The 27,709-nt window shown below is 38.0% G+C and overlaps 2 protein-coding genes across 2 annotated transcripts; one reads left to right on the plus strand and one right to left on the minus strand.

Annotated features, from left to right (window-relative positions):
- The first annotated feature begins 702 nt into the window (after positions 1–702).
- Positions 703–13,296, plus strand: LOC147851015 (thioredoxin-like 4, chloroplastic). Its single transcript, XM_087335467.1, has 6 exons — positions 703–934; positions 9,329–9,448; positions 11,618–11,695; positions 11,824–11,910; positions 12,859–12,912; positions 12,997–13,296. Exons 1-6 carry the CDS (start codon positions 728–730, stop codon positions 13,087–13,089), a joined length of 639 nt encoding a protein of 212 aa, XP_087191593.1. The 5' UTR covers positions 703–727; the 3' UTR covers positions 13,090–13,296.
- An 830-nt stretch (positions 13,297–14,126) lies between these two features.
- Positions 14,127–27,615, minus strand: LOC147851016 (putative amino-acid acetyltransferase NAGS1, chloroplastic). Its single transcript, XM_087335466.1, has 10 exons — positions 27,100–27,615; positions 22,323–22,410; positions 18,625–18,830; positions 16,465–16,616; positions 15,760–16,180; positions 15,578–15,675; positions 15,352–15,463; positions 14,696–14,855; positions 14,546–14,618; positions 14,127–14,406 (listed from the first exon to the last, which is right to left on the minus strand). Exons 1-10 carry the CDS (start codon positions 27,598–27,600, stop codon positions 14,280–14,282), a joined length of 1,938 nt encoding a protein of 645 aa, XP_087191592.1. The 5' UTR covers positions 27,601–27,615; the 3' UTR covers positions 14,127–14,279.
- Between the last annotated feature and the right edge of the window lie 94 nt (positions 27,616–27,709).

A 27,709-nucleotide genomic window follows, 5' to 3' on the forward strand; every position in this document is an offset into this window, starting at 1 on the left:
TAGGGATTGGCAACAGCTCGACTCAAGCCTAAACCGTTTGGCTTAGCCGGCTTAAAGCGACTTAGCAGCTCGGCTCGGTTTAGGCTTGAACTTGCCTTAACGGTTTGAGCTCGACTCGGCTTGGCTTGAGCCTCGCCAAACCGTTTAAGCCGTTGATAAACTTTAGAGAGGGGGGAGAGAGAGAATGAGAGAGAGGGAGGGAGAGTGGAGAGAATAGACAAGGGGAAACACAGACAAGGAGAGAGACTACACAGAGGGGGGAGAGGGAGAGAGAGGGAGAGAGTCGAGACCACAAACGTGAGAGAGAGAGTGGGAGGGAGAGCTTGTACAATGTATAGTATATAGTATATAGTATATAGTGGATCATCTGAGAGAGAGAGGGAGGTAGGGAAGTTTCCAAACCGGTTTGGAAATCGGTTTCCAAGCCGTTTACCAAACCGGTTCGGTTCGGTTTGGCTTAGGTTTGGGATCCCGTAAACGGTTTAGGCTTACCTGGTTTGGCTTGGATCAGGCTAAACCGGCTAAGCCTAAACCGAACCGTTGCCGATCCCTACAAGTTAAAATGTTTTTTACCTTATAATAAATAATGAATACAAAAGTATGGTATTTACCATATTTCACGAGGGTGTTTACCATTCTCGAATGATAAAAACATTCCCGAATGCGAATGCACGCATGGTTCATACTATGAATATATCTTTCTTTCTTTCTTTCTCACACAACAGCCATGGCCTGCAAATCAGGGTTTCTATGTACTCTTCGATTCTCTCCTCTCGACATGACCAATCACTTGCAAAACAAAAGAAAACTGTGTCTCGCTGCTCCTATTCTTACCACTCGTCTTCGTCGTCCTCCTCATCCTCGGGTGCGCATATCTGCAGGAATTCAAATCGATCGACACCAATATTTCGAGGATTTGCTCCGGAATCAATCGGTTAGTTAATTAATATGAACGTGCTGATTCCATTTCTTTTCACGACTGTTTTCTTAGAGGGGGAAATCTACCAAATAAAGGGAACCTCCGAAACTAGCCTGAGTTTTTATGGTTAAACTCCAATCTGTGAACTATTTTGAGCAATTATATGGTCGATTCATAAACCAATTCCCTCATTCTGGATTTCACCAAGGGTATTTAGGAGAAAAACTTAGGGGCGTTTCAAAGTTTTTGAGTTTGAGAAGAAGAAGAAAAAGTTTTGCTTCGACTTATAGTTATTGGAATTTACTGAAAAGCCATTTAAATTTTGAAGTTTACCAAATTACCATCCATTTATTGCAAGATTTAATAGTCACTGTCAATATGTTATTATTTATGCAAAGAATAATTAATATCCAAATTAACTTAGCTAACCATTCATTAATGCAGCGTAACCTCTTGCAAAGTATTATTATTGGCAAACCAAAATAATTAAACTTTGATTCCCATATATCATTAGCCATTAAGCTTTAATCCATTAGTATTAAGTATGCTTTTCATGAAATAATAGTTTGTTAGTTACTGATTAATTATGGTAAAGTTTGCACTAATTAATTGTGAATAAAATGAATGATCTTGGTACTTAGCAAAGTTTTAATAAGGTTTGGTAAGCTTTGATAGTTATAATGGTATATTGGTAAATTCTCCTTATTTGCATTCTCATGTATGAAAGGCCAAATTGACCGATGACACCAAAACATTTTTACAGATGTATAAAATTGACAAGATTATAGCTCATCATAAATTAGTAAGCAGTCTATAAACAGATTAAAAGCTAAAGTTGATGTGTGTCCTCAGGATGTCCCTCATTGGATGTTCTAGATCAAAAGGGTTGTGATAGGATTGCTAACAAGTCCCATGATGGGCAACAATGGATTTAACTTTTTGAGATATTGAGGTTGTGGATGATGTTCCCAAGTTTGTGGCCAAAGTCTCCAAGATTGTAGACATTTTGTGTGACACAGTGCTGTAGTGGGATAAACATCTGAGGCAGCATTTGAAATATAGACATTGCTGCCACTAAAAGTATGTAGAAACTGTCAGCATCTAAGAAAAGAAATTGAAAGGGAGGCTGGGCACAAGGACAACTATGATATAATCAGACGAATGAAACATTGGATTGCGTCCAAGCCCAATTATTGGAATACGATGATGGTCACCAATCATGCGAAACTGATGACATGAACGAGAAAGAGGAAAATAAATGTTGAATGGATGTTGTATGTTTAGTGGCTCCAAAATCTACAATCCAGCCACTGGCTTGTGTGGAATGTAGAACGTGATGGATAGAAACTGAAGGGAAGCACGAGGATTAGGGTTTAGGTCAAGTAGAGAGGGAGAGATGCACACTATCTTGGGTACAAAGAGTGTACCACCTTTTTTTGGGGGTTTTTAGATATTATTTATATACAAGTCAAAAATGTGCTACGAGTGCGTTCAAACTCATGCACTAATAAAAGGCACGATGGCCCTTTATTCCCAACAACCTCCCACCTATAGGCAATGTGCCATGAGAAAAAAAGAAGAAGTCAGCTAAGTCCAAGTATGTACAAAACTGAACTACATACATCTATCCAACTCCCATCATCTGTTGGCAATGAGCAAATCGCTCAGCTGGAAGACCCTTCGTGAGAGGATCTGCAGGATTACTATTTGTATGTACTTTGACAAGCTCAATGTTCTTGCTGTCAAGTACATCTCTGATGAAGTGATACTTCACCTGTATGTGCTCCGTCTTTGCATGAAAGACAGTATTCCGAGCTAGCATGATAGCACTTTGGCTGTCACAATGAAGAATAGGTAACTTTATAATGCCAAGATCTCTCACTAGATATGAAAACCATAAAGCCTCCTTGCATGCTTCAGTGGCAGCAACATACTCTGTCTCTGTAGTACTCAATGCAACACGCTTTTGTAGTCTGCAGATCCAAGAGACCGTTCCTCTTGTGAAAGTAAACACATACCCAGAGTAGACTTTCTGCAGTCCGTGTGACCAGCATTGTCCGCATCCGTAAAACCAACGACAGATGCCTTTTACTTTCCAAAGCAAATGCACAAGTCCTTTGTGTCATGAACATCATTGCCAGCAATCAACATATCATCAACATACAAAACCAAGATAATCAGGCTGCCATCTCCTGCCTTCTTGGTGTACAAGCAGTGGTCCACTTGACTTCTACGAAAACCTTGAGATTGCATAAATGTATCACATTTATGATACCATTCTCTTGGTGCTTGTTTCAATCCATACAAACTCCTTTTGAGCTTACAAACCATCTTCTCTTTGCCTTTAGCCACAAAACCTTCAGGCTGCTGCATATATATGTCTTCATGCAGATCGCCATGTAAAAAGGCAGTCTTCACATCCATCTGTATGAGCTCCGTATCTTCAACTGTAACTAGGCCCAAAATGGTTCTTAATGTAGTCATCTTAACTACAGGAGAGAAGATCTCATCAAAATCAACTCCATATTCCTGCTTGTATCCTTTTGCAACCAATCTTGCTTTGTACTTTGGCGAGGAATCAGAAATGACCTTCATTTTATAAACCCATTTGCATGGAAGTGTTTTCTGCCCTTTAGGCAACTGCATCAAATCCCAAGTGTCATTTTTCTCAAGAGATTCCATCTCTGACAACATGGCTTTATACCATTTCTTATTGTCCAGTCTGTCCATTGCTTCCTTTAAGCAAGCCAGTTCCCCATAATCAGTCACCATGACATAATCAGTCACACTGTTTGCATCAGGAACAAATCTGTCAGGCTGTCTAGTAACTGGAGACAATCTCCTAACCCAATGCTCATTGTTTGGTAGCTGTTGAGCCTGCAAATCATCATTTTCAACTTGCTGTCCAGGCATTTCAGCCTGCAAATCAGCATTAACAGCTTCCTGTTCTAGCCGTTCCTGCACATTTGGTGGCTCATCATTATTGACAAAGGCTGGCTGATCATTTCCAGCCTCATTTTCTGCATTTGCAGGTAAGTTTACAGCAAGTGTTTGCTGCTGTACAGCGGGCACATTTTTCTGTCTAAAAGGTTTATCTTCTTGGAATACAACCCTATGTACTTACTTGGTCTTTTCGGGTTGTTTATGCATGCGATTTTCCCGGAAGATAACATCATTGCTGCGTACTATTTTTCTTTTCTCGGTATCCCACAATCTATACCCCATTTCACCCTCGTCGCCGTATCCTAGGAAAATACATTTGCAGGACTTTGGCTCAAGTTTATTGCGTTCTTCTTTACAAATGTGCACAAAAGCCTCACAGCCAAACACTCTCAAGTGAGCATATGAAGGTGGCTTGCCCGACCACACTTCTTGGGATATTCCCCCTCCCAAAGACCTATTAGGTGACCGATTAATCAAGTGAACAGCTGTCATAACAGCCTCTGCCCAAAAACCATGGGGTAACACAACATGAGACAGCATAGTACGGACCTTATCTTGAATAGTCTGATTCATACGCTCTGCAACTCCATTTTGGGGTGGATTATAAGGGGCAGTGAGTTCCCTCTTTATCCCTTTGCTGTCACAAAATGCTTGAAAAGCCTTGGACACATTCCCCACCATTGTTAGAGCGAAGACACTTAAGTGTCTTATCAATTTGATTCTCAACTAATGCCAAGAATGTTCGAAACTTGTCGAGCACTTCATCCTTGCTACGAATAGGGTAAACCCATACCTTCCGTGTAGCATCATTGACAAAAGTGACTAAGTATTTCTTTCCCCCTAATGATAGCCCTGGCATCTGACATACATCTGAATGTACTAACTCAAGGGGGAAGACTTCAGCGAAAGAGACCTTTTAAGAGATGTTTGTATATGTTTACCATAAATGCAATGATCACAATGCTCACAATCAGCATAACGAAGACAAGGCAAGTAACCCAAACGAGAAAGTACTTTATACCAGTTTCACTCATGCGTCCCAACCGGCCATGCCACAAAGAAACACTTGGCTGCTCGGTTATGGCAACAACATGGTCACTCACACTAGATACATGGAGAGGATACAAAGTATCACTTTTACTATCCTTGGCAATAACCCTAGATCCCTTACAAATCTTCCATTTCCCATCACCAAAGGTGATGTGAAATCCATCGTCATCTAGCTGTCCTATGCTAATCAAACTCTTCTTGAGCTAAGGTACATGCCGTACATGCTGAAGTGTGAAAGCAAAACCATGCTGAAACTGTAATTGCACAGTGCCAATACCTGCAATTTCACATGCATAGTTGTCCCCAAGATGGACAACACCATGTCGACCCCCCGCGTAATCTGAAAACCACTCACGATGAGGGGTGACTTGAAAAGAAGCACCGGGATCGAGTATCCAAGTGTGCATGTCACCATCCATATCTGCAAGTAAAGCATGTTCTCTATGGCATGAAGAGACAAAGAGTACATAATTTCCACTATCACTGTTATGAGTGACTACATTCACCTCTTCAATTTTAGTATTGCCTTTCCTTGGTTGAATGTCTCTCTTTTCTTCTATGCAATCATCTATCTTCTTGCCCTTTCCTTTCTCTTTCTTCCATTTGAAACAATCACGTTTTCCTCTTTGTTGTGACCTACCGCTAGTATAAAACGCACTAGAGGACTTATTGGATGCATTGTTATGTCGACTCATCTCTTCCATGAGTAGAGAACTCTCTACATCGGCATAAAGAAACATCACATTTGAATTGCTCACAGCAGTCCTGAAAGTATCCCAACTTTCTGGCAAGGTGCAAAGTAAAAACGTGGCCTTAAAACTCATCATCAATGATGAATTTCAAGGCAATCAGCTGGCTGAAAATGGAATTGAACTCACTCGGATCATCTTGGTCTATATCTATAGGCTTTACCCCTTTGACTTTAATAGGCTTTGCATGCTTCTTCTGCAACACTACTTTTTCCATACTGTAAAGTAATGTGCACCCTCAAGCTTCTTGATGTGCATAAGGTGGCTACTGTCACTATTGCTAGTCATGATTTCTTAGCCCAAAAGGAGGACCAAAACTTAAGCAAAAAAAACCAAGCCTAGACTCTCACACAAGTGAACTAAGGTACAAACAAGTACCAACCAACAATACATAACCACACTGAAAATAGAAAATTTCAAATTTCAGATCTGCAAATAAATTTTCAGAGGCAATATCTGTTGTACATGCATTGTCAAAGCCTACTAGATGTTTCTGCTGTACAAGGTCAGAATGTGATCTACTCTACAGAAAAGAGACTCTCTGCAGAAAAGAGACTTGCTCTATAGAAAACGTGACCTGCTCTGCAAAGAAAAAAAAAAGACCTGCTTTGGAGAAAAACGTGACTTGCTCTAACCTGCTCTGCCCTGATACCAGTTTGAAGGGCAGCACAAGGATTAAGGTTTAGGTCAACCAGAGAGGGAGAAAGTCCGAGTGAGAGACAAAGGGAGAAAGAAAGAAAGAAAGATGTATTAACGTCTTTTAAGAGGCCAAAATGGCCTATAAGACCGAATAAGAGATTACATCTTAAATGTTTTCTCGTCTTTGAGAACAAATCAAAATAAAGTAAATATTACACAGTAAATATAAAAGTAAATAGGATGAAAAGAAAAGAGACGAGAGAATCTGGTTTTTGGCACATGCGAGATTCTCAAGTTAGGTGTATTGTAGCTTTTGTCTTCGAAAGATCTCTATCATAGGTCGATCCAGAATGGAAATGTCTCCGAAGCGAGGGAAGTGTTAGGTGTAAAGGCCCGTAGTTCACAAATTAGGTAATTATTCGTATATGTGAACACATTGTTCACTTGGACAGGACACCTCCTTTTATAATGTGAACACACCACTTTCTATGTAAGGTTAACTAATATAATAACCTTCTTTTTTCTTGTGTACCAATCAAGGCGGTTGGGTACACCAAAGATCTGTGTGTCTCTACTCTCATCTCTACTACAGTCCTGTTTGCTGAACGTAATCTCCCAATAGCTGATCCGTCAAACATCCCTCTTTACCTTTAGGAAGCACCTACGATGGTGGGAGATAATGGCTTTTATTTGTCGATGACAAGGGTGTCGAGGTCGTGGTCCATGGGGCCGGGGCCTACGTGCACGGCAAATTGCCATTGCCCGATCAATCGTAACCCCTTTGTTATATCCTGGTCTAGATCCCATTTCTGTATCCTGGGGTTGACTTCTAGCATTAGGAGTGATGGAGCTAAAGAAAGTTGTGATTGTTCTTTGTGGATGAGCTTGTGTGGCTGTAGTCTTCAACAACTTTTCCCGATGTCTCTTGAGCTCGAGCAAGAAAAGTCCTAGGCATCTTTGGTCCTCATATTCCATTACCTTGCGTAGTGGGCCAAAGCCTTGTTTAAAGAGGCAATGGTATCTCCCTCTGATTTCATAAAAGACACTACAATGACAAACATAGTGTTCTTCAGATTCCACTCCTTGATGACACAATTGGCAAATTCTCTCTTCTAGAAGTAGTCGTGTATATCTGCCCACCTCAATCTGTAGCTGATGTGATGAGGTTCGCAGCTGCCCTATCACACTACGCAGCGCATAGGATAGATGTATGTCCATATAAGGTGGCCTTATGACAAATCCATCCTCCGATGTATGTAAGAAGTGTGTCTTATAGTGGGCCATCTTTGTACCAAGTGCTATTTTGGGGCTGATCCATGTTATCTTGTTTTCCAAGTTAATAATATCAGTTCGGATCACTCTATTCTTTTCCACTTTGGTCATATTGAGATGGGGACAGTCCAAGCTATATTGGAACGGGGGTAGTGCATTTATACTCATGCCATGTGACTCGAACCATTGTTGCATTTCAGCATACCAACAATGAGTGTCTCCATTTTCAGCCAATTGTGTTGATGACATAAGTGCCAACCTTGGGTACCTTCGTTTAGGGAGCTCCCAAAGACGTTGGATAAATGTCACTGATCGGAACAATGCCTCGGTTATTATATGTGCTGCTCCCATCTCTGCCCGGATTATATCATGGGGCACCGATGCTTTGCTCCTTATCATGCGAGCAATCATTGACACTAAAGGTCTCTCTAAATCTTTCCAATGATTTGCCTTGTTAAGACTCGGTCCCCATGTCTCTACTCCATAGAGAAGAGTTGGTGTGACAAGTTTATCAAACAACCACAGCTTAGTCCGTGGCTCTTGGAATTGCAAATGTGCACATTGTCTTTCGAGAGCACCCAGGGCTGCATATCCACGAGAAAGTTGGGCACAAGCGGCCTCCTGTAAGGAGAACCTAGGTCCTGTAAATGTTACTCCTAGGTATGTGTAGGAGCGTGTGTATTCCACCTTTTCCTCTCTCAAAAAGAATTCTGGAGAGAGAGAGAGAGATGCACACTGTCTTGGGTACAAAGAGTGTACCACTTTTTTTTTTGGTTTTTAGATATTATGTATATACAAGTAAAAAATGTGCTACGAGTGCGTTCACGCTCGTGCACTAATAAAAGGCACGATGGCCCTTTATTCCCAACAAAAACTAGGAGTGTGCCATCCGATGTGGTGCTGATGAGTGATAGAATGGTAGATGGTTGAACAGAGTTTTTGGAACAAGATTCATTAGCCTTCTTTTTCTTTACAAACTCAGATTTATCGTGCCATAACTAATGACACTAGTAACATTCAATATACTTTTAGTTGGTTTTCCTTTTAGTGGCCCAAAGGAATCAAACGCTTGAATTTGTAGGAGTTTGATGCTTCATTGCAAAAAGAGGCACAAGTTTCGAGTTTCACTATGAGATAGCATATCTCCTTTTGCAGGAGGGTCAGGTTGACAATTAATGATTGATAGCTAGTATCCATTATACAACGAAATTCTAACCAACATCATCCTGGCCATGTGAATCAAAGTTGATTTTCCTACCAGTCGCAATGTTGTCTCTTAATTCTCATATTTTCCAATCTAGAACACTGATGAAGTTGTATGTCTTTTAATTCTCCTTCCATCTTGAGAACCTCGGCATAGTATTTGCCTTCAGAAATTGTGAAGTTTTCTTTATCATCTAATTTTTCATCTTTGTTCAGATACTGAACATGGCATTTAAAACATTTCCTTCTGATTTGATGAAATTTGATGTTGTAGGTTGGATTAACTGATAATGTAAAGCTTCCATGTGAAATGTATGTTCATTGTGAAGCAGTCAACATAATTTCTGGAACTTTTTCTTACTTTGTTTAAGCATTGAACTTAACTTTGTGAAATTTTTGTAATGATTTCATGAAAATATCTGCAGTTTGATCTTGCATTCCTATGATTGGTTTCATGTTTTCATGTGATAGTATGTGAAACTATTCTTGTTTAAACGCGTAACATGTTTTCCAATATATGCTAGATTAACTGAACAACATTTCAGTATGGTAGGAGTCTGAGGCACGAGAAGAAGAAGCAAATCGGGCATGTCCTCTCGATTGTGTGCGTGAAGTTCACAATTATAATGAGTTCGAGAAAATCCTAGATGCAGCAGAAGAAGCAAATCAATTGGTATCTCTCCATTGATCACTTTGTAAATCTTTTTTTTTCTTTTGATTGTGTTTGAACGAGGTGTTAGAATATATACAATGATCACCTCTGATAACTGACTTACTAAAATTACTTGTTGTCTTCCACTTTTGAATGGTCCCTATATGAGGAGAAGGTATTGGCGCATTTTGGCTTGATTGCCGAGGAGGTCATGTTGTTAATGTAGATGATTGTGAGCTAAGCTCTACCATGGTGGGGGTCTCTAGGGCATTGGAGCAATGCCCTGATACCCTCCCCATCCCAAAAACTATGGGAGAGATTATTTCACAACCATTTATGATCATAAAATTACCTCATCCACATTCAAGCAAGAATGCATCAATAGAGTCTCCTTGTATGAAGGCCATTTAAAAGTGCAATTCAACATGTTATCTAAGTTAGTTATTAGAGGTGATCATTGAGTGTATTCTAACATATAAAACCTTGTCCATGCGAGGAAACCTAAGATTTCTATTACCAGTTGACAGGAAATCTTGTACATGTGAGGTAACCTAATAGCTCTAATACTAGTTGAAAGGAGCAGAGACCTAGACAAACTAGGTGTAGGTGAATGACAAAGAAAGCAATATTAAACTCTTTTAAAGATACCAAAAATGACCTATAAGACCGCACAAAAGATTATATCTTAAAATTGTTGTGTTGTCAATGAGAACAACAAACGAGAGTAAATATAACTAAACATAGGGTACGGGATGTTTTAGCAACTGCATTTCAATACTGGAGCCAACAAGGTATTACTCCAAAGTTTCTTGCTAAGTTTTGGGTTAACCTATGGGAAAGAAAACAACCATGAAAAATACTTCATTTGCAGTGGCTTCTTGTGCATCGAGCCTTGGTTGTAGGCACATGGCTGCACAAGATGGGCATATCCTCTAATTGTGCTCGCTGTCATTTACAAGCTGAATCTCAAAAACATTGTCTATGGGACTACCTTGAGTCTCAATTGGTATGAAAACGTCTCCTAAGGATATTTGCTAATTCTTCCCCCATTGGTATTCACATGGGGCATGGTGGTTTGGACATCACTTATCTGCTCTATTTTTCACATGATGCTGAGTCTATGGACCATTGTTTTAGCACTTATTCCGGAATAGTTCATGTACTTCCTTTAGTGTCCATGCAGTTTTTAGGAAGAAAGAAGGAGATGCAACCATTATGGGAGTTATTGAGTAGTACCACTATATACTACATCTGGAAGGCTTGTTTGCTCTCTTATTTTTCATCAAGTTAGAGCCTCACCAGTTGAAATAGTACATAATATTTGGCTGGATATGATCCATACTTTAAAAGGACAATTGGATTGTGTTAATGGAGATTCAGAAGCTAAAGCTGCGCAGTGTGATTAGTTTCTTACTTTGTGGAACGCTACTCCACTTATATCCTTGAAAGATGGTAACCGTTTTTGGCATTTTCAGCCATTAAGATGGCTGTTCCCTCCACTGATTAGTGTTCCTTCAACAGTTGATCAATAAAGAACCATTATGACTTTCTTTAGGTCCATCACTCTTTTTCATGTTACATGTCAATCAAGGACTACACAATTGGGGTCTTGATCAAGACACTCAAAAGGGGTTACAATAGGCTAGCAATGTGGCATGCGCATTTGCCATGACCATTTGGACCACAGCCACTCCACTCTTGTCATCAACAAATAAAGGCCATTATCACCTAGCACTGAAGGTGCTTCTGTCACTGTGGAGATCTCTGTCTATCTTGGAGTGGTACATGTTGGAGAATTTTCTAAGGCACAAGTTTCAATCGATTTAGTCTCAGAATCTTAAGTGCTTAGATATCTAGATTCTTTGGTTCCCGAGGTTTAGATATCTCAGAATTTTCACTTCTGGATTGGTGTGGAAACTCTTGGTTTGAAGTTAGTTGTATGTAGAGATACGGCTGCAATTTCTTGTGTTTGTGTAAAGAATTTCTCATCCGACATCAAATATCATATGAAGGCTACATCTAGTTTTTATATTTTTAGCAAGAGGTTCCAACTTGATAAATTGCATCCACGTGCCATGATTGATAAGATCAATGTGCATAAATGCATATATATTTATATATTTTTATTCAAAATTTTGTTAAATTTTTTTCTATTGTGGTGTTATGATAAAGTTATTGTTTTGCTGCTAGGTCATGGTTGATTTTTATAGCCCCTCTTGTGGCGCATGTAAATACCTATTGCCCCAAGTTATCAGATTATGTAAAAAGGTTTGTAATCTTTGCATTTCATTATTAAATCTAAACATGGGAGACTCAAGATTTTGGGTTTGATTTTCAAAGTTTTTATTTTGTGCATGCTGCAATTAAAGTTTAACTTCTAAATGATGTCAATTCAGGGCTGTGAAGAAAATTGTTCTATTGATGAGATGAGCAAAATTGTTTATGTGAAACACAATGTTCGAGATGAATATGATGAGTTGACGGTCAGTATGAAAATTTCTGTCCTGTGTCTTTGTTAGCAACCTGATGTTGAAAATTTTCTGAAGTTGTCTAAGAAATTCTGCCTTGTTTTGACCTTTGAAAGTAATCTTCTTCATTTATTCATGTGATCTTTTTTATGCACTTTTATTTTTTAAAATCTGGAAGTATGCATAGCTAGTGAAGACTTTTTGGGATTTGGACATGGAGACTTAGATGAGGACTCTTTTTTAGACATCATCCCTTCCTAATTATAATGCGAACTTAACTAATATCTTATTTCTTCCAGTCACACGGGGACATGGAATGATTAAAGTTGCAGGTGTGGGATTTTCAAGTAGTATTAGAACACGTAGCCAGAGTAGTGAAAGACAAACTAGTCTGTCTGAATTCAAAATATTGGAACATACAAAGCTATGATCTTGTAATGTTAGTGGACAGCAGCTGTATTAGGGTGTTGTGATCAAGTGGAGCAAGAAGCTCCCAGCTACTCTTTGAGCTGTCGAAAATAAGTGCTATTATATCTTACATTTGTAAACTCTACACATGCGAGGGTTTTTTGGTTTGAGCCTCGATTATATATCTTTTCCGTAAAATCAATTGCTTTGTACCCCAAGCTATGAGAATTTGACCTTGGAACTTGTAAATGCCCCAAACTATGAGGGTAAATGCCTCATTGGGATATGTGTAGGTGTGATGCATTGATGGTTCTGTCATTCTTCATACCATAATTTCACAATTGTTTTTTGCAAACCCTTTCATTTACTTTCATGGCTTAGATAGAGATTTTAGGACAGCAGAATCAAAAATAAATTGTAAATGTGGCTGATAGATGGGCAGTTAATGGGTACTTAAATGAATAAATACTATAGACAGGGTAGAAAAATCTTTGTTTCTGGTTGCGGCATTTGAAGGCAACAATGGTTTAATTTTTGTTATCCACTTCACCACAGGAACTTGCAAGCTTTTACAGTGTGCGCTCTGTACCAATGTTTATGTTTCTTATGGTAAGAGATTTTTGTTACGAATCCTCGCCTTGTGTTTATTCCGCCTTCCAAAATGTCTAATATGTATTTTTATTTGCTTTCTAGAATGGCTCTCCTGTACAAAGGTTGTTTACCAGAGACAAGCAAAGACTACAGCAGATTGTATGCTACATTACGGGACAAAATTTTGACCAATAGAGTGCATGCTTAAACTTTGTCTTCATTCCTTGTATGAGCTGATTCTTGTAAATATAAAGGATGTTATAGTGAGACGAAGATGAAGATTTATTATCTGAATGAATACAAACTGCACATAATACAGAATTGTGAAGAAGTTGATGTTTTATTATCTGAATGAATACAAAGTGCACATAATACAGAAATATGAAGAAGTTGATGTTTTATTTTCTGAATGAATACAAAGTGCACATAATACAGAAATGTGAACAAAAATCCGAGTTGGAACTTTGAATGGTTGTGTTTGTCAAACCCAGAAAAAGCTGAAGGAAAGGATGTTGTATGAGATGATATTTTAATTGGGCTATATGTTCACATGAGGATGGCAACCCATGATATATGTATTTAGTTCTTTTGATATCTTTGTAGAACTCAAACTGAACTTTTGGTGGTGGTGTTTGTCAAAACCAAAAAAGCTGAAGGAAGGGATATTATTGTGTGGGATGATATTTAATTGACCTACATGTTCACATGAAGCTGGCAATCCATGATATATTTAGTTCTTTTGATATCTTTGCAGAACTCGAGCTTTGCATCCATATTCTTATAGACGAATCTGATTTTCTGAAGTGTCAACTGGATTGTTTTAATTACCATCAATTTGGTCTTTCCTATGGTGATGAGAAAAACTTGTACAATATGCACTGAGATTGCTTTAGATAAATCTTTTAACTTGTGCAACAATATTTGGAGATATTCATGCCCATTTTTTCATGTATATATACATACATTGATATTACATTACTTATCAGAAATCTGAAGCTTCTTAAATGCAAGGCTTGATAATGAGGCATGTCTCTTTCCTTATCGAAGACAAGTAATTATTTTCACAATACAAGTTCAGTGAATGTAAGCTGTAAGAGCAAGTTAATGAGCTTAAGGTTGATTGTTACAAAAACAGTGATCATCACATATCCTACAAAATGCTGCTCATGCCTTTGGCCTGAATATCAAATCCTTGACATAAATCTGAAGTTTCTTAAATGCAAGGCTTGATAAAAACTCAATGAGGCACGTCTCTTTTCTAATTAAAGAAAAGTAATTATTTTCACAATACAAGTTCAGTGAATGTAAGCTGTAAGAGCAAGTTAATGAGCTTAAGGTTGATTGTTACAAAAACAGTGATCATCACATATCCTACAAAATGCTGCTCATGCCTTTGGCCTGAATATCAAATCCTTGACATAATATTTTGAACCACGAGCTAAATTTATTTTCATCCTCCTTTCATTGGGAATACAGTCAATGGTGCACTGAGAAAATCCTCGCCTCACAAACCTGTCATTCATGGGAGAAACGAAAGTGTAAATAATAATGCACCTCACTCAATAATTTATGAAAACCACTTATAGGGACAACATGTGAATATCTCAATCGGTAATTCATGAAAATGTATTAAGATAAGGGTATCAAGTACCAGTCAGCCGTTCGGGTGGTCAATAGAAACAGCTTCTCCAATCCCATTTTTAGTGCTTTATTTTCCATGTAATCTGGCATCAATTAAGATATCTCAATCGTAGTTCAAATGGTCATGTCTACAGTAAATCTATTATGACATTCTTTTTACCAAGCAATTTGTCTCCTTGACCATGGCGTCTACATTCTGCAGCAACAGCAAGTGCCGCAACCTCAGCACACTTTTCCTCATTGAAAGGAATCAGGGCCCCACAAGCAATTATACATGCATCCCTTTCCACCACAATGAAATATCCAACTTCTTTGAATAACTGTAAAGAATATTTTTGAACAATAAGTACTCAAGCAGCAATGCTTATGTAGATCAGATATATAAGAAATAGTAATTTGCCAGATCACAGTACACAAAAATCTCCCGTATCACTCACATGCCCATGTTTCTTCAGATATAATAATCAGTAATGTGGATGGAATCATCAGAAACATAAGTGCTCAGATGGTGTTAAAAAGTTCCTATAATAATCAGCAAGTGAAAGTAAAAACATTGCTGCACATCTACAATGTAAGAAGCAATGGTCACAATATTGTTCTTATGATACAATTTATAGATCCTGCAGAAAAAGCAAAAAAGGTGTACGCACACAGAAATTTGCATGGTATCCCTTGAAATATGATAGTAAGCAGTGGTCCTCAAGTAATGAAGCGATAGATCATTTGTCATCATGTCAAATTACAGCTAAAATAAGCATTACACAGTGAAATCCACAGGAAAAATCCTCAACATTGTAAAGAAACAAACAAATTCACCTGTTCATGAGATCTCTTTATTAAGATTCCATTTTCCTCCAAGGGTTGTAGTAGCTCTTTGATCCTAGGCAAATCTCCTACTTCAGCTGCTCTTGTTCCTTCATATCGATCACTGCTTAAACAAAAATAATCCAGATGCTATGAGCTACAGCCATGTCACCTCCATTGGGAACATGCAATAACATATATTTTTCCTAATCTACTCCATACAGCCTTGCAATCTTGCCTTGCTACCATGGTACCAATACCATCTCTTGTATATAGTTCCAGGAGTAATGCCCCCTCAATTGTTGCATCCAACAGGTGTACTCTTCGCACGCCGCCCTACAAGAAATATTCACCATTAGTTTGTGACGTTAAGAATTGATGCATATACAACAGAATAAAAAAGCAAAGTTCCTGCATTACTCGGCAAACAAACACTGCAGCTGTCAGTTCGGATAGATAACCATGTTCTTTGGATAGTCTTTCCTCCCCACCAATTGCCAGTCCCTGACCTCTTTCGGTACCATCTCCATTTTGAATATTTCTTGAGCTTTCATTCTCCTTCATGAAATTGTATGTAGAACCATTAACAACACTATTTTCCTTACCATTGTTTGATGCCTCAACACCTAATCTCTTCATGTAGTCAATGCCTGCCACTGCCTTGACATAATTTGAAGCTGTTTCACTTTGTTGCGCCCGATTCCTGATGAGCTCATCAGCTCCTTGGAGTGTCATAAACCTAATAAGCTCTCCATGTGCATCTAGCAATGGACCGTCTATACAGCTGATCAATTTATCAGCCTGAAGTTCTATTGCACATGCAGTTGCAACTTCATAGGTGCTGCAAAATAAGCAATTGGCAAGATAGCATGTCAAAACCCCAGTTTTAGCTTGTAAGTATTTAGAACAAAATATGGATAGTCTATACATATCAAATTCCTCCATACATCACTTTGCTTTGACAAAAATGTTCATAATTAAGATCTTATAAGAAGTTGATAACAAAAATGCATGATATTGGAGCCCTTCAAAAAAAAATATCAATTAACTATTTTGCACATGAATAAAGAATCAAGTTTGCCAAAGACCAGTGGATTGGGTGTAGTTGTAGACAATTGTACATACTTGCAGTTGAGAACCTCTCCTGAACTAGAGTAACCAAGATTGGAGAGGATCACAATGCAGTTGTCTTCTAGCCTATTCTTTATGCGAGCCACATCTAATCTTTTTACTTCACCAGTTGCTCCAAAATCTATACCATCTATGACCCCTCTCCGCTGTTAAACAGATCAACAATGGTTCAATACTAATTCATCAGGAAGGAAACACAATATTATACCATAGATGTTCACAAATGGGCTTCACCATCAGAAATTTAAATATGGCACACAATCTCTAATAAATATGGTGACTTGCTCAAACATTATTAGCATAAGAAACTCATAATCAGCAGCAGAATTTTACAAAAGTGAAATAACCCAAATGTAGAATTTAAAAATGCAAAAATTTACCTTGAAATGTGGAAAAAGGATAACGTTCAGAATGTCTATTCATCAATATACACGATAATTAGTATTGCCCAGCAAATTTAGACGATAGGAAGATCCACATGGTGAGAAAAGCAATTCATATATTATAGTTTGGAATAGCATATCATAGTGATGGATTTGCAAATCAACATTCTATGCATGTGACACATTGGTCATGCTTCTTGCGCACATCTTTAACAGAGATGTGTGAAGGTTACTATACTAACTGAATGGAACATACCATTGTACAAATCTTCAAGATGGAGATTCCATGATACCTAGGAATAACAAGAAAATCATGATACGTCACTATTTGGCCAAACTATATCGCTGATTTCTAGCATCAGAATTGGGTTTATGCCACTCAGCCAGACATGCAGGCTTAAAAAAGGGCTTCATCACTTTCCATCATATACAAGCCCATTGAGCCCTTAATGAGAAGATCCCATGAGAGGAGAATCTATTGTTGCTTCATGGATTTCCAGGACTTTGACGCTGGTCAGTGTGCTGGCAGTGTGTGACACTACTGGAGGCATTAAGAAGACATCTACATGCTTTGAAGTCATTGTATACAGGTAAAGATTTATTCGTAAACCTTGGAAAAAACTGAAGTCCTCGTACTTAACACATTTCGAGCTGGGTTTAGGGTTTAGGATGGAAAATATGGCCTCATTTGCACATGCCTCATTTGCAGGGCCTTGGTTTTCCATATGAGAGGCAGTATGTGCTAAATTTTCCCATCAATATGCAGACCTTGATGGCCTCAAACGATAATTTCCACATACATAGTTCCAAGAACCATATACTAAACTGTAGCTGATACACTTCGTAGCACTGATTCTTCTTTGCGGCACAAAACTTCTGAGGTCAAACTTTCCAAGGGCATAGAACTCAAGAGATTTGGAGTGGTCTTTAGTGTCAATAACTGTCCACACGATAATGAGAAAAGCATCAGTGCCCCATGATATAACTTGGGCTGAGATGGGAGCTCCAAGGGTGACTGAGGCACTATTCTAATCAGTGGCTTGTATCCACTGGGTTTGGGTGCTCCACAGATCACAAGTACTCAAAATGTGCACTGATATCATCAAAACAGTTGGCAGAACAAGGAGATATTCATTGTCCATATGCTGAAACACAGGAATGAAGCTCCAATCACATGGTATGAATAGATTACACTACTTCATAGAAAGCCCATTGCACCAACATTCTCAGTGATCAACCTTCCTCCATAACAAAAAATATTGGCCAACATATGAAGTTGACATACTAATTGTCTATGGGACATGGTTGTTGTCTTTTACTGAACTGCCAAGGTACTAACTTCATCAAAGTTTTCTAAAGATAGACCACCTTAGTGGATTATTGACCATATTATTGATCTCACGAGATTTTTGTATATACCTTATTAAACTCATATTGTATATCACAAACTCAAGTAGACTGTGTTTGGTCTTTGACAATAACGCAGTTATTGTTATGAGATAGGTTTAGGAAACTATGTAAAACTAGAAACGATAAAACTATGGTACATTATTTATCGATGAGGTCTTGGTATCTGCCTTACATTACAGCCATATCTGCACATGCATATGTATCTTACATCATGGTCGTACAAGTACCTTTCCACAGGGATATGAAAGTGAATAGCAAACTTCTGGAAATGTTGGTATATAAAAGAGGAATACATTACTTTTTTTATCAAGTAAAAGATTCCAGTATTATAAGAAAATCCCTATCTAAGTAAGAAGCAGACCTTTGCAGCAACAAAATTTCCACTTGCAACACCAACCCCAGTGTGCCATCTTTCATTCTCACCATGGCGTCGTAGCTCAGGAATAGAAAGCTGAGAGGATAGTTTAGCTTCTATTGCTAGCCTAAATTTTCCGGCCACCTCCATGGAGGCCTCCAATGCTGCATTATCTGTAATCCTATATGGTCCTACGTATCGGGGCTCATGACCTACAAAAAACATTAGCGCCATCAGGAAATATGCAATCAATATATCATTGAAAATATCTCACATACCATCAAACACTGAATGAACAGGATGTTTAGTAGTAAAAGCGACCTAGGTCCAATATTGAATATGGAGAGAAAATGTGCAATAGAATAGAATAGATGTCATCCATGACGAGGCCAATTTTGACCTATGGAACCAAATCAACATATCATCTTGCATGTGTCTCCATCCTAACAAGGGGGTTACTACGCTGGAATAAAATGTTCTATGTGAATAATGCAAGAACATATGTGCTCACCTTTCTTGGTGGACATTGGAGTATGACACTCACATTATTATGCCCATCTAGCGAGTTGTTATATTTCTCGTGAATTACCTTGTACATTGAGCATGCAACAAGTGACTCATCCTCCACTAGGTTCTAATTGCATATCTTGTATATGTTCACATTGGGGTAATGATGCCATGATGCTACCCCAACACCTAACTTGTGCGTGTGAGTTCAAAGAAGTAGTGTTAAGGCTCTCCGGCAACCAAAGCTCATGGGGGTAGTGAGATGTGATTGGATACATTTTGGAAATTTTACCTTGTATTGGGGCCAACATTGGAGGTTAATATTTGTGATGTAATATTCCAATTTTGACATTTTCGCATCTTGCCACTTCAACCTTACTAACTCTAGTAATCTATCCTCAATGATCACATACTTCATAGCATCACCCGAGAGCTCCAATAGTTCTTTTACTCCACATCTTTTAAACCATTTCATGGCGTCAAGCACCCAGAAAGATGAGAGGATTTTGTTCTTATTAATTATTTGTATCTTACATCCTATTTTCAAGCATATTCTTGACTTTTGTGATATACTTTTATACTCTTTGCATGGCTAGTACCTCTATGGGTGAGCAACTATTTCTAATAGCATGATAGGATAGGATGTTGAGGATTTTACCCCCAATTAACTGTCTAGGTAAGAACATTTTTTGGATTTTCTCTATTTTATTACATGCACTAAGAGAGATAGTGCCACCACACTTCTACTCTATAAAACAACAACTGGATCACCATAGGATTGAATAGCATAAATCTCACTTCCCATCCCGGAGTATCACTTTGGTTGCAATATTTCTCAAACATAAAATAACACTATTCCAACCTTGCTTGAAGTCCAGACTCATAGCATACATTCTACCTATATGTCGATGTGACATCAATACCAAGATATTTGAAGCTTTGCACCACTTGTATTGGTTCTCCCTTGTACGTAAAAGTGTGGTAGTGTCTTGTTTGTATTGCCTTTATTGCCATCATTTTTGTTTTGTCCACGTTAACAATTAGCCCACTGATTTGACAGAATGTGTGTAATACATCAAGTGTTGCATATCATCCAATGTATATGAGAAAAAAAATAACATCATCAACATATACAAGTATAAAAATAAGCTCATACATGGGTTTTGGGCCATCCAGTCCTTCTTTTGCAGCCTTGTTACTATTTCTTCAAGTTTATCGATGCATAGGCCAAATAGTATGGGCACCCTTGCTAGATCCCCATGTTGCTCAAAAAGTACTTCAAGAAACCACCATCCATTTTCAATTGGCACTTAACTTGCTCATAAATCGTGCTACAATTTCTCTATAATCTAATGGCATTCTGATCCCTATCATTCGTTTCCAAAGCTCACTCCTTGGTACAACGTCAAAGGTTTCCTTGACGTCCACAAAACAACAATATAGTATTTTCCCTTGAAGTTGACTTTCTTCCATGAATGTTTTGAACTAAAGCCTACTTGACCAAGTGCTCCTTTGTGTTTTACGTTTGCCCATGAGCTAATCTTTTGTTCCATGATAGTGCTATATAACTTGGCCATTACTGCACTAACCATGATAGTTCGATACCAAATTTTTATCTCCTCCTTTATGAATTGGTTTAATCCAATTCATGAGCCAATCTTCTGGAAAACCTTGGTTGTTACCTTGATACATGATAGTTGCTATCCACTGATGAGTTTGTGATTTTGTCCACTTAAAGAGCTCACTTGTCATTAAAGTTGCATCCACCGCTCAGCCATTAGACATTCTTTTTGCCCCTCTGTAACATCTTCAATAGACACACATGCCTTATATGGTGATGCAATACTCAATGTCATAGGCATTATCCAATCATGCAAATAAAGCTTACATACATATGGTTCCATCTCTTAATCAGTGAATTTTCCAATTCTATCTGCCTTTTCACCTTTGAGTTGTCCCAATGCTAACTTGGTTGGAGTTTAAACATTTGTGTTTTCTTTTTTATTGCATTTGATAGTATTGCCTCTTAGTCTTCCTTGCCATTATTCAATATTGATACCATGCTAGGGATATCTCATTTTTATCTTTTGTGAGCTTTAACATTTTGAGATGAGCCTTGCATTTATGATCAAAACCACGCATTGCATGGGAAACTAAGTATTCGATGTCCACCTACATGTGCACTAAAATATTGATACCCTACCTTGAGAATTACATCCTTCAATTGCTACAAATTTGTTTTCACATCGGTACTAAGGAAGAGGTTCATGACATAACTCTCAAACTCATTTGCATATAGATTAGTTTTTCCATGTCAAGGTCACATTAACAAGAATATGAGGTATGGGGAAAAGAATGCATGCATATTATCCTTGCTGACCTTCCATTTCACTATATTCAGATGGGAACTGAAGGACAGTTCCCATGAAGTCTTATAACAGCCAGAAATGAATGTCTCCTAATGGAAAAAGGGCATATGCGATACTAGTGCAGCTTCTCTATCTGTTACCACACACAATGCAAAGGATTTCCAAAATATCTTCAAACTTCATTATATATCCTCACGCTCATGTGAGCAGCAACAGAAAGTATTGCATATATAGATCCTTGTTTTACCTTTATTTTTCCATTTCTTGTCATATAATTTGGTGATTTGGGAATAACTACTGATCTGGTTTGAATCCTCAAGGAACAAGAAATAACTGAGCTGTAAAACCTAGGCCAGGATGATAAAGTTAGCATATGACTTACTAGACATAATTCCTGAACCACTGTCTCTTGGGTGCTGATAATTATGCAAATCAACAATGAAATTTATGTTTGCAATGTTTGTTAGAATGTTAACACCAGAATTTCCACCTGATTCAGCTGACTTATCCTCTCAGAAAGATGGAAATCTTGCCCTTATAAAAGTCAAGACATGTTTATTAATAAAACACACATTCATGTTAGATATCTTCATATCTCATGCCCCTTCGTATTTCCCAATTCAAATGATGTCAAGACCATTTCAAATATACATCCTTATGTTCAAATATAAAATCAAAATCAAAATTTAAGCTTTTGAGCAAAAAACAAAACGACACATATTGAGAAAATGAATCATGGTCCACACTCTCTAAAAGGATTTATTATGATGCACCAAATCTATAAATGAAATGCAGAAATATGGAGGCTTGTACTATATTTATTACAACCTTTTTCTTTTAGAAGTTTGTCGATTTGCAGATGGGTCCCTGGTATAATAACGAGCTTATTACCAAGCCCATGAAGAAGAGAAAGATCCTGCACGAAAAGGAATAATGTACTCTTATAAGACCAGAACTTAATGGACTTACAAATTGAAAGAGGACGCCCCAGGGAGAGGGAAGAAACACATATATTACATAATTATCTCTAAAGAAGAGATTTTTTCAAATTTCAGTTGTCTTTTGGTAACTTCACAATGCCAACATTGAAATGCTATGAACAGAATTCCAATTATTTACAATAAATTTATATAAGTCCAAGCAGAAAAATTTGAGAAGAAAAAAAAATGTATGTACCTAATGACCTAGGAGGATAATATAAAAAATGTCTATCCAGTTTTAGGAAAAAGCCCATAAGTAGATAAATCTTTTTCATGCATAGATTCAGAATTATCTACACATTTTCACTATGTCTTTCAAGTTTTTATGTACATGTGGATCATGCATTTGGCCTACTCTTGTATAATTGTTGGTCCTTGAGACTTTGTTTTCCCATAAGTAGATAAATCTTTTTCATGCATAGATTCAGAATTATCAACACATTTTCACTATGTCTTTCAAGTTTTTATGTACATGTGGATCATGCATTTGGCCTACTCTTGTATAATTGTTGGTCCTTGAGACCTTGTTTTCTTGTATAACTTGCTAAATTGTGGGAACTAAACTAAGTATTCAATTAATTATACATCATTTAAGAAATTAATTAAAAAGAAGGTAAGGAATTACACTTCCCAACGAACTATAAGCTTGGTTTTAGGCCCATAACCACACATAAACACTCTTATGTGCTGGCGTATGAAATTGCCATGTGCTCATACCTTGGAATTGAAGAGGTTTACTCCTATGAACTTTCTGGGGGGTGAAAACCAGCAGCCCATAAAAAGTGTAATACAATGTTATATTATATTGTGTTAATGTCTTCAAAATACCACAGTAACCTATGAGAACAAAAGTTACAATCACAAGAATCTTATAGAAGTCAAGTAAAAATGAAGCAAAATGCTTATCACATAAGGTGATCTTCTTATGCCTCCCATGACATCATTACTGTACAAGGGTACATGGTGGAGTGTCAAACTGAAGCTTGGAGACTAGAAAAATGGGATGATGAAATAAACTTTCATTGATGGCTTACGTTACATACTATGGACCCCCAGTTTAAAGTATGTGGGTAGCAAGTTCAAGTGGCATAGGTCCTTCTTCTACTTAAATGCGGTTGATGGTTAGAAACCATAAAAGACCCTTTGTGGTCATGGTTCAAAGTTTTAAATGGTTTTCTTCCTTATTACAGTCCCATTGATAAAAAAAGGTCTATTGAGTGTATGTGATACCTTTCGATCACTCTAGCAAGCACAAGAACATATTAATGAGACACTTTGTTGCAATTAGACATCCCGATGCTTTCATATTGATAGCTAATATCATAACACTTTTATATAGATGTCTAACATCACAAGGTCATGTAGTATGGACCTTTCAAACTATGTGCATGTCTATACCATAGCACAAGGATAGATGTAGAGTATACATCCATATCTAGACTTTGTCCATGTCTAGACCCATTACATTATACAAAAGCCTAGAAACTATGTAGTAGAATATGTCCATGTATCTCATCTGGTAAACATTAAGTGAATGAAAGAAAGCCTGTCTTTTAGGAGGCCAAAATGTTCTATGAGACTGAGAAAAAAGATTAAAACTTAGAATGTTCTCTTGAATTTGAGAACAAACTAGAATAAATATAATTAGATATAAGGTACCAATTAGTATTGTTAGCTAAGAAGTTAAGATCCTGAACTTAGATAGGTAGAACATAGATTGAAACTTCTGTCTTCAAAAGTTCTCCATCATGAACCGCTCCAAGATAGAGTTTAAATTTAGCCAAATATGATATTTTCTTCTCCTCAAAAGGTATTAGAACATTGAATTCGTGAGAAAGGGACCATAGCTAACAAGATTATGGGTAAACATAAAGCTACCCAGATATTGATTCCCCTATTCAAGTTATTGGGGATGAAGGGCCATTGTGGCTTTTACTCGTGCAAGGGTGTGAGCGCATCCTTGCCACACTTAATTTTCATATACATACATCTATCTAGAAAACCTAAAATGGAACAGAACCCTATTGTTCCCAAAAAACACAATGCCTCTCTTCTTCTGCTTCCTCTGTTCGTTTCTGCCGCTTTTGCTCTTTGCATGCTATTCCATCACTCCTTTCAAACTGGAATTAGAGTGAAGATTGAGATGTGTACACTTCTTGGTGTCCGTGTAGTCCACAGGTTACGTTTTCAGGTAAGTGATAGTCAGCTCAGCTCACTACAAGTCAATGCAGGCAGGAGATGAGCTGGCGACTGCAGTTCATCACGTTTTGCCAACGCGTAGATCATGGTTGAAGGCAATGGGCTCGTGGCAGTCAATGAGCAGATTAGTCAAGTTTTCGTTTTGGGCTATAGATTATGGCTGGAAGCATTGATAACAGCCATCTCATGCACAACAAGAAGCTTGAGAGGGATGCGAGCAGGAATATGGAATTGATTTTGATGAGATCTTCACTCCTGTAGTCAAGGTGACTACATTGAGAACCATTTTGAGCTCAGTGCAGCTGAAGGCATGGAAATCATACATATGGATGTGAAAACTGCTTTTTTACATGGTGATCTGCATGAAAACATATATAGGCTGCAGCCTCAAGGGTTTGTGGCAAAAGGCGAAGAGAATATGGTCTGTAAGCTCAAAAGGAGCTTGTGTGGGTTGAAACAAGAAACAAGAGAATGGTATCATAAAATTGATATATTTATGCAGTCTCAAGGTTTTCACAGAAGTCAAGTGAATCACTGCTTGTACACCAAGAAGTCAGTAGATGGCAGCCTGATTATTTTGGTTTTGAATGTTCATGTTATGTTGATTGCAGGCAGGAATACTCACGCCTTGGGTTCACTGAAGCAAAGTCTTCGTGGCAGCTTTGATATGAAGGATCATCATGAAGCAAATCACATTCTTGGCATGTGAATACTCAGAAAACGGTCAAAAGGATTACTCTTTCTGTCTCAACAGGAGTATGTCTCAAGGTTTTGCAGAGTTTCAATATGGATGGGGCGGAGACAGTTGGGGGTTAGCAGTTTGATTTATGCTATGGTTGCTACTCGTCCTGGCGTTGCTTTTCCAATGGGAGTGGTTAGCAGGTACCAATCCCGCTGGAAAAGGCATTATAGGAAAAGCATTGGGAAGCAGTGAAAGGTATTATGAGATACCTTGGAGGCGCAAAGGATTTGTGCATCTGCTATGGAAAGGAGAAGGCATCTGTCAATGGCTTTATGGATGTAGACTATGCTGGTCATGCGGACTGCAGAAAGTTCACTTCTGGGTATGTGTTTACCTTCACAGGAGGAACAATCTCTTGGATCTCCAGGCTACAGAAGTGTGTTGCATTGTCTATTACAGAGACAGAGGATGTGGCTGCCACTGAGGCACACAAGGAGGCTTTATGGATTTCACGACTGGTGGGAGATCTTGGCATTACAGACTGACCTGTTCTTTATCATCACATTCAGAGTGCTATCATGCTAGAACAGAATCCTGTCTTTCATGCAAAGACAAATCACATACAGGTGAAGTATCACTTGCTCAGAGATGTACTTTGACAGCAAGAGCATTGAGCTTGCCAAAGTGCATACAGATGATAATCCTGCATGTGTTCTCACGAAGGTTCTGCCAGCAGAGCGGTTTGCTCATTGCCAATAAATGATGGGAGTTGGGCAGATATACATAGTTCAGCTTTGTACATGATTAAACTTAGTTGATCCTTTCTCCTCTTTAAGGCACATGCCTTTAGGTGGGAGGTTGTTGGGAACATGTCAACACACCCATAGCAGACTTAATTTTCATATACATATCTATGTATCTAAAATACCTAAAGTGGAACAAAAACCTATTGTTCCCAAAAAACACAGTGTCTTTCTTCTGCTGCTGCTTCCTCTGTTTGCTTCTGCAGCTTTTGCTCTCTGCCTGCTATTCCATTGCTCCCTTCACAAGGCTTGATTTGACTCCCAATCAAAAATTCACATGCAGTTACTACTATTCTCTTAAACACAAATGGGATGCATTATGAGGATACATTTGAACTGACACATTGGCATAATAGAGAGGGCATAACATTCATGGAAATGACTGTAAAGCTAAAACTCCGTTGATGAATTAACCCAATGTTTGGAGAGAAATTCAGCATTGAGCTTCAAATTGAATGCTTGATAAAATTGGCCACATTGACATAATTAAAAAACAATGCCAAACTGCAAACACTGAGGAAAGAAATAAAAGATAAAAAATAAGGACTAAAGTAATGACTGTTCTAATATAGATTTAAATCAAGACATTAGCATTTAAAAAACCACATATCTCTTCCATGAGAAAAGATTGTACAAATGAAAAAGCAAAATACTGAAGAAAGGACCAATCAATGAAAAAATGAGTGAAAGGCTTGATATACATTACATTTGACACATTGGCATAATACAAAAGAGCATATATTATTCGTGAAATAAAACTCTAAAACATGCAGAAAAACTTTGGAACCACAAATTGAGTGGATGAATGAAACTGGGAATGAACCATCAGAAACTCTGGAATTTTGGGTTATAAAGAAAAACTTGAGGATAGTTCAGAGCTTTCTTTTTCCCATGAATTACGCAATCAATAAAAAGAAAAAGAAAGTATAAAAAAAACATACCTGAAAGATACTATCAGAATAGGAGCTTTCCATGATTTGTGCAGAGAGAACAAGAACAAAAGTACTACCTTGATGACCTTTGATGTATGGCCATGCTTCTCTAAACCAGTTTACAAAGTTTCCATTGGATTCTCTTGCTTGTAATATATCTGCTAATTGACTGGTCTCAATACCATCCCCGAAAGAGCAACAAGGAGGAGGTAGGAGGAAAGAGAAGTTACTTTTTCTTCTTGGCTTTGATATTGGCAGTGGTGGTGTGATGGATAAAATGAAGGTTTCATGGGAGCGTTTGCTGTTGCTGCTGCTGCTTGTTCTTGTTCTTGTTCTTCGTCTCGTTATGGAGGATGTTTCCAAGAAGAGAGAAGAGTTTTCAAGGGCAATTGGTAACTGTGAGCTTGCAGAGTTATAAATTGTTGATGCAGCAGGAGGAACAGAGGAAACCATGGAAGTAGAAGTAGAAGTAGAAGAAGAAGAGAAGAAGAAGAAAGCATCATGTGGCATTTCTCAAAGAAGAACAAAAGAGAGAGAGAGAGAGAGAGAGAGAGTGTGTGTGTGTGTGTGGGTGAGTGTGTGTGTGTGTGTGTGGGTGAGTGTGTGTGTGTGTGAGTGT

Source organism: Azolla caroliniana, unplaced genomic scaffold, assembly GCF_043228905.1.
Source record: "Azolla caroliniana isolate FFs.n. ecotype wild unplaced genomic scaffold, voAzoCaro1.0.p SCAF_20, whole genome shotgun sequence".
NCBI lineage: Eukaryota > Viridiplantae > Streptophyta > Polypodiopsida > Salviniales > Salviniaceae > Azolla > Azolla caroliniana.

Excerpts from the sequence above, each read along its gene's own strand:
- LOC147851015 (XM_087335467.1), top strand. The coding sequence starts at position 728 with ATGGCCTGCAAATCAGGGTTTCTATGTACTCTTCGATTCTCTCCTCTC. Across the intron at positions 11,696-11,823 it reads TTATCAGATTATGTAAAAAG|GGCTGTGAAGAAAATTGTTC; the intron begins GTTTGTAATCTT and ends ATGTCAATTCAG. Across the intron at positions 11,911-12,858 it reads ATGAATATGATGAGTTGACG|GAACTTGCAAGCTTTTACAG; the intron begins GTCAGTATGAAA and ends ACTTCACCACAG.
- LOC147851016 (XM_087335466.1), bottom strand. The coding sequence starts at position 27,600 with ATGCCACATGATGCTTTCTTCTTCTTCTCTTCTTCTTCTACTTCTACT. Across the intron at positions 22,411-27,099 it reads ATTCTGATAGTATCTTTCAG|GATCTTTCTCTTCTTCATGG; the intron begins GTATGTTTTTTT and ends CTTTTCGTGCAG. Across the intron at positions 14,856-15,351 it reads TAAAGAGATCTCATGAACAG|TTATTCAAAGAAGTTGGATA; the intron begins GTGAATTTGTTT and ends TATTCTTTACAG.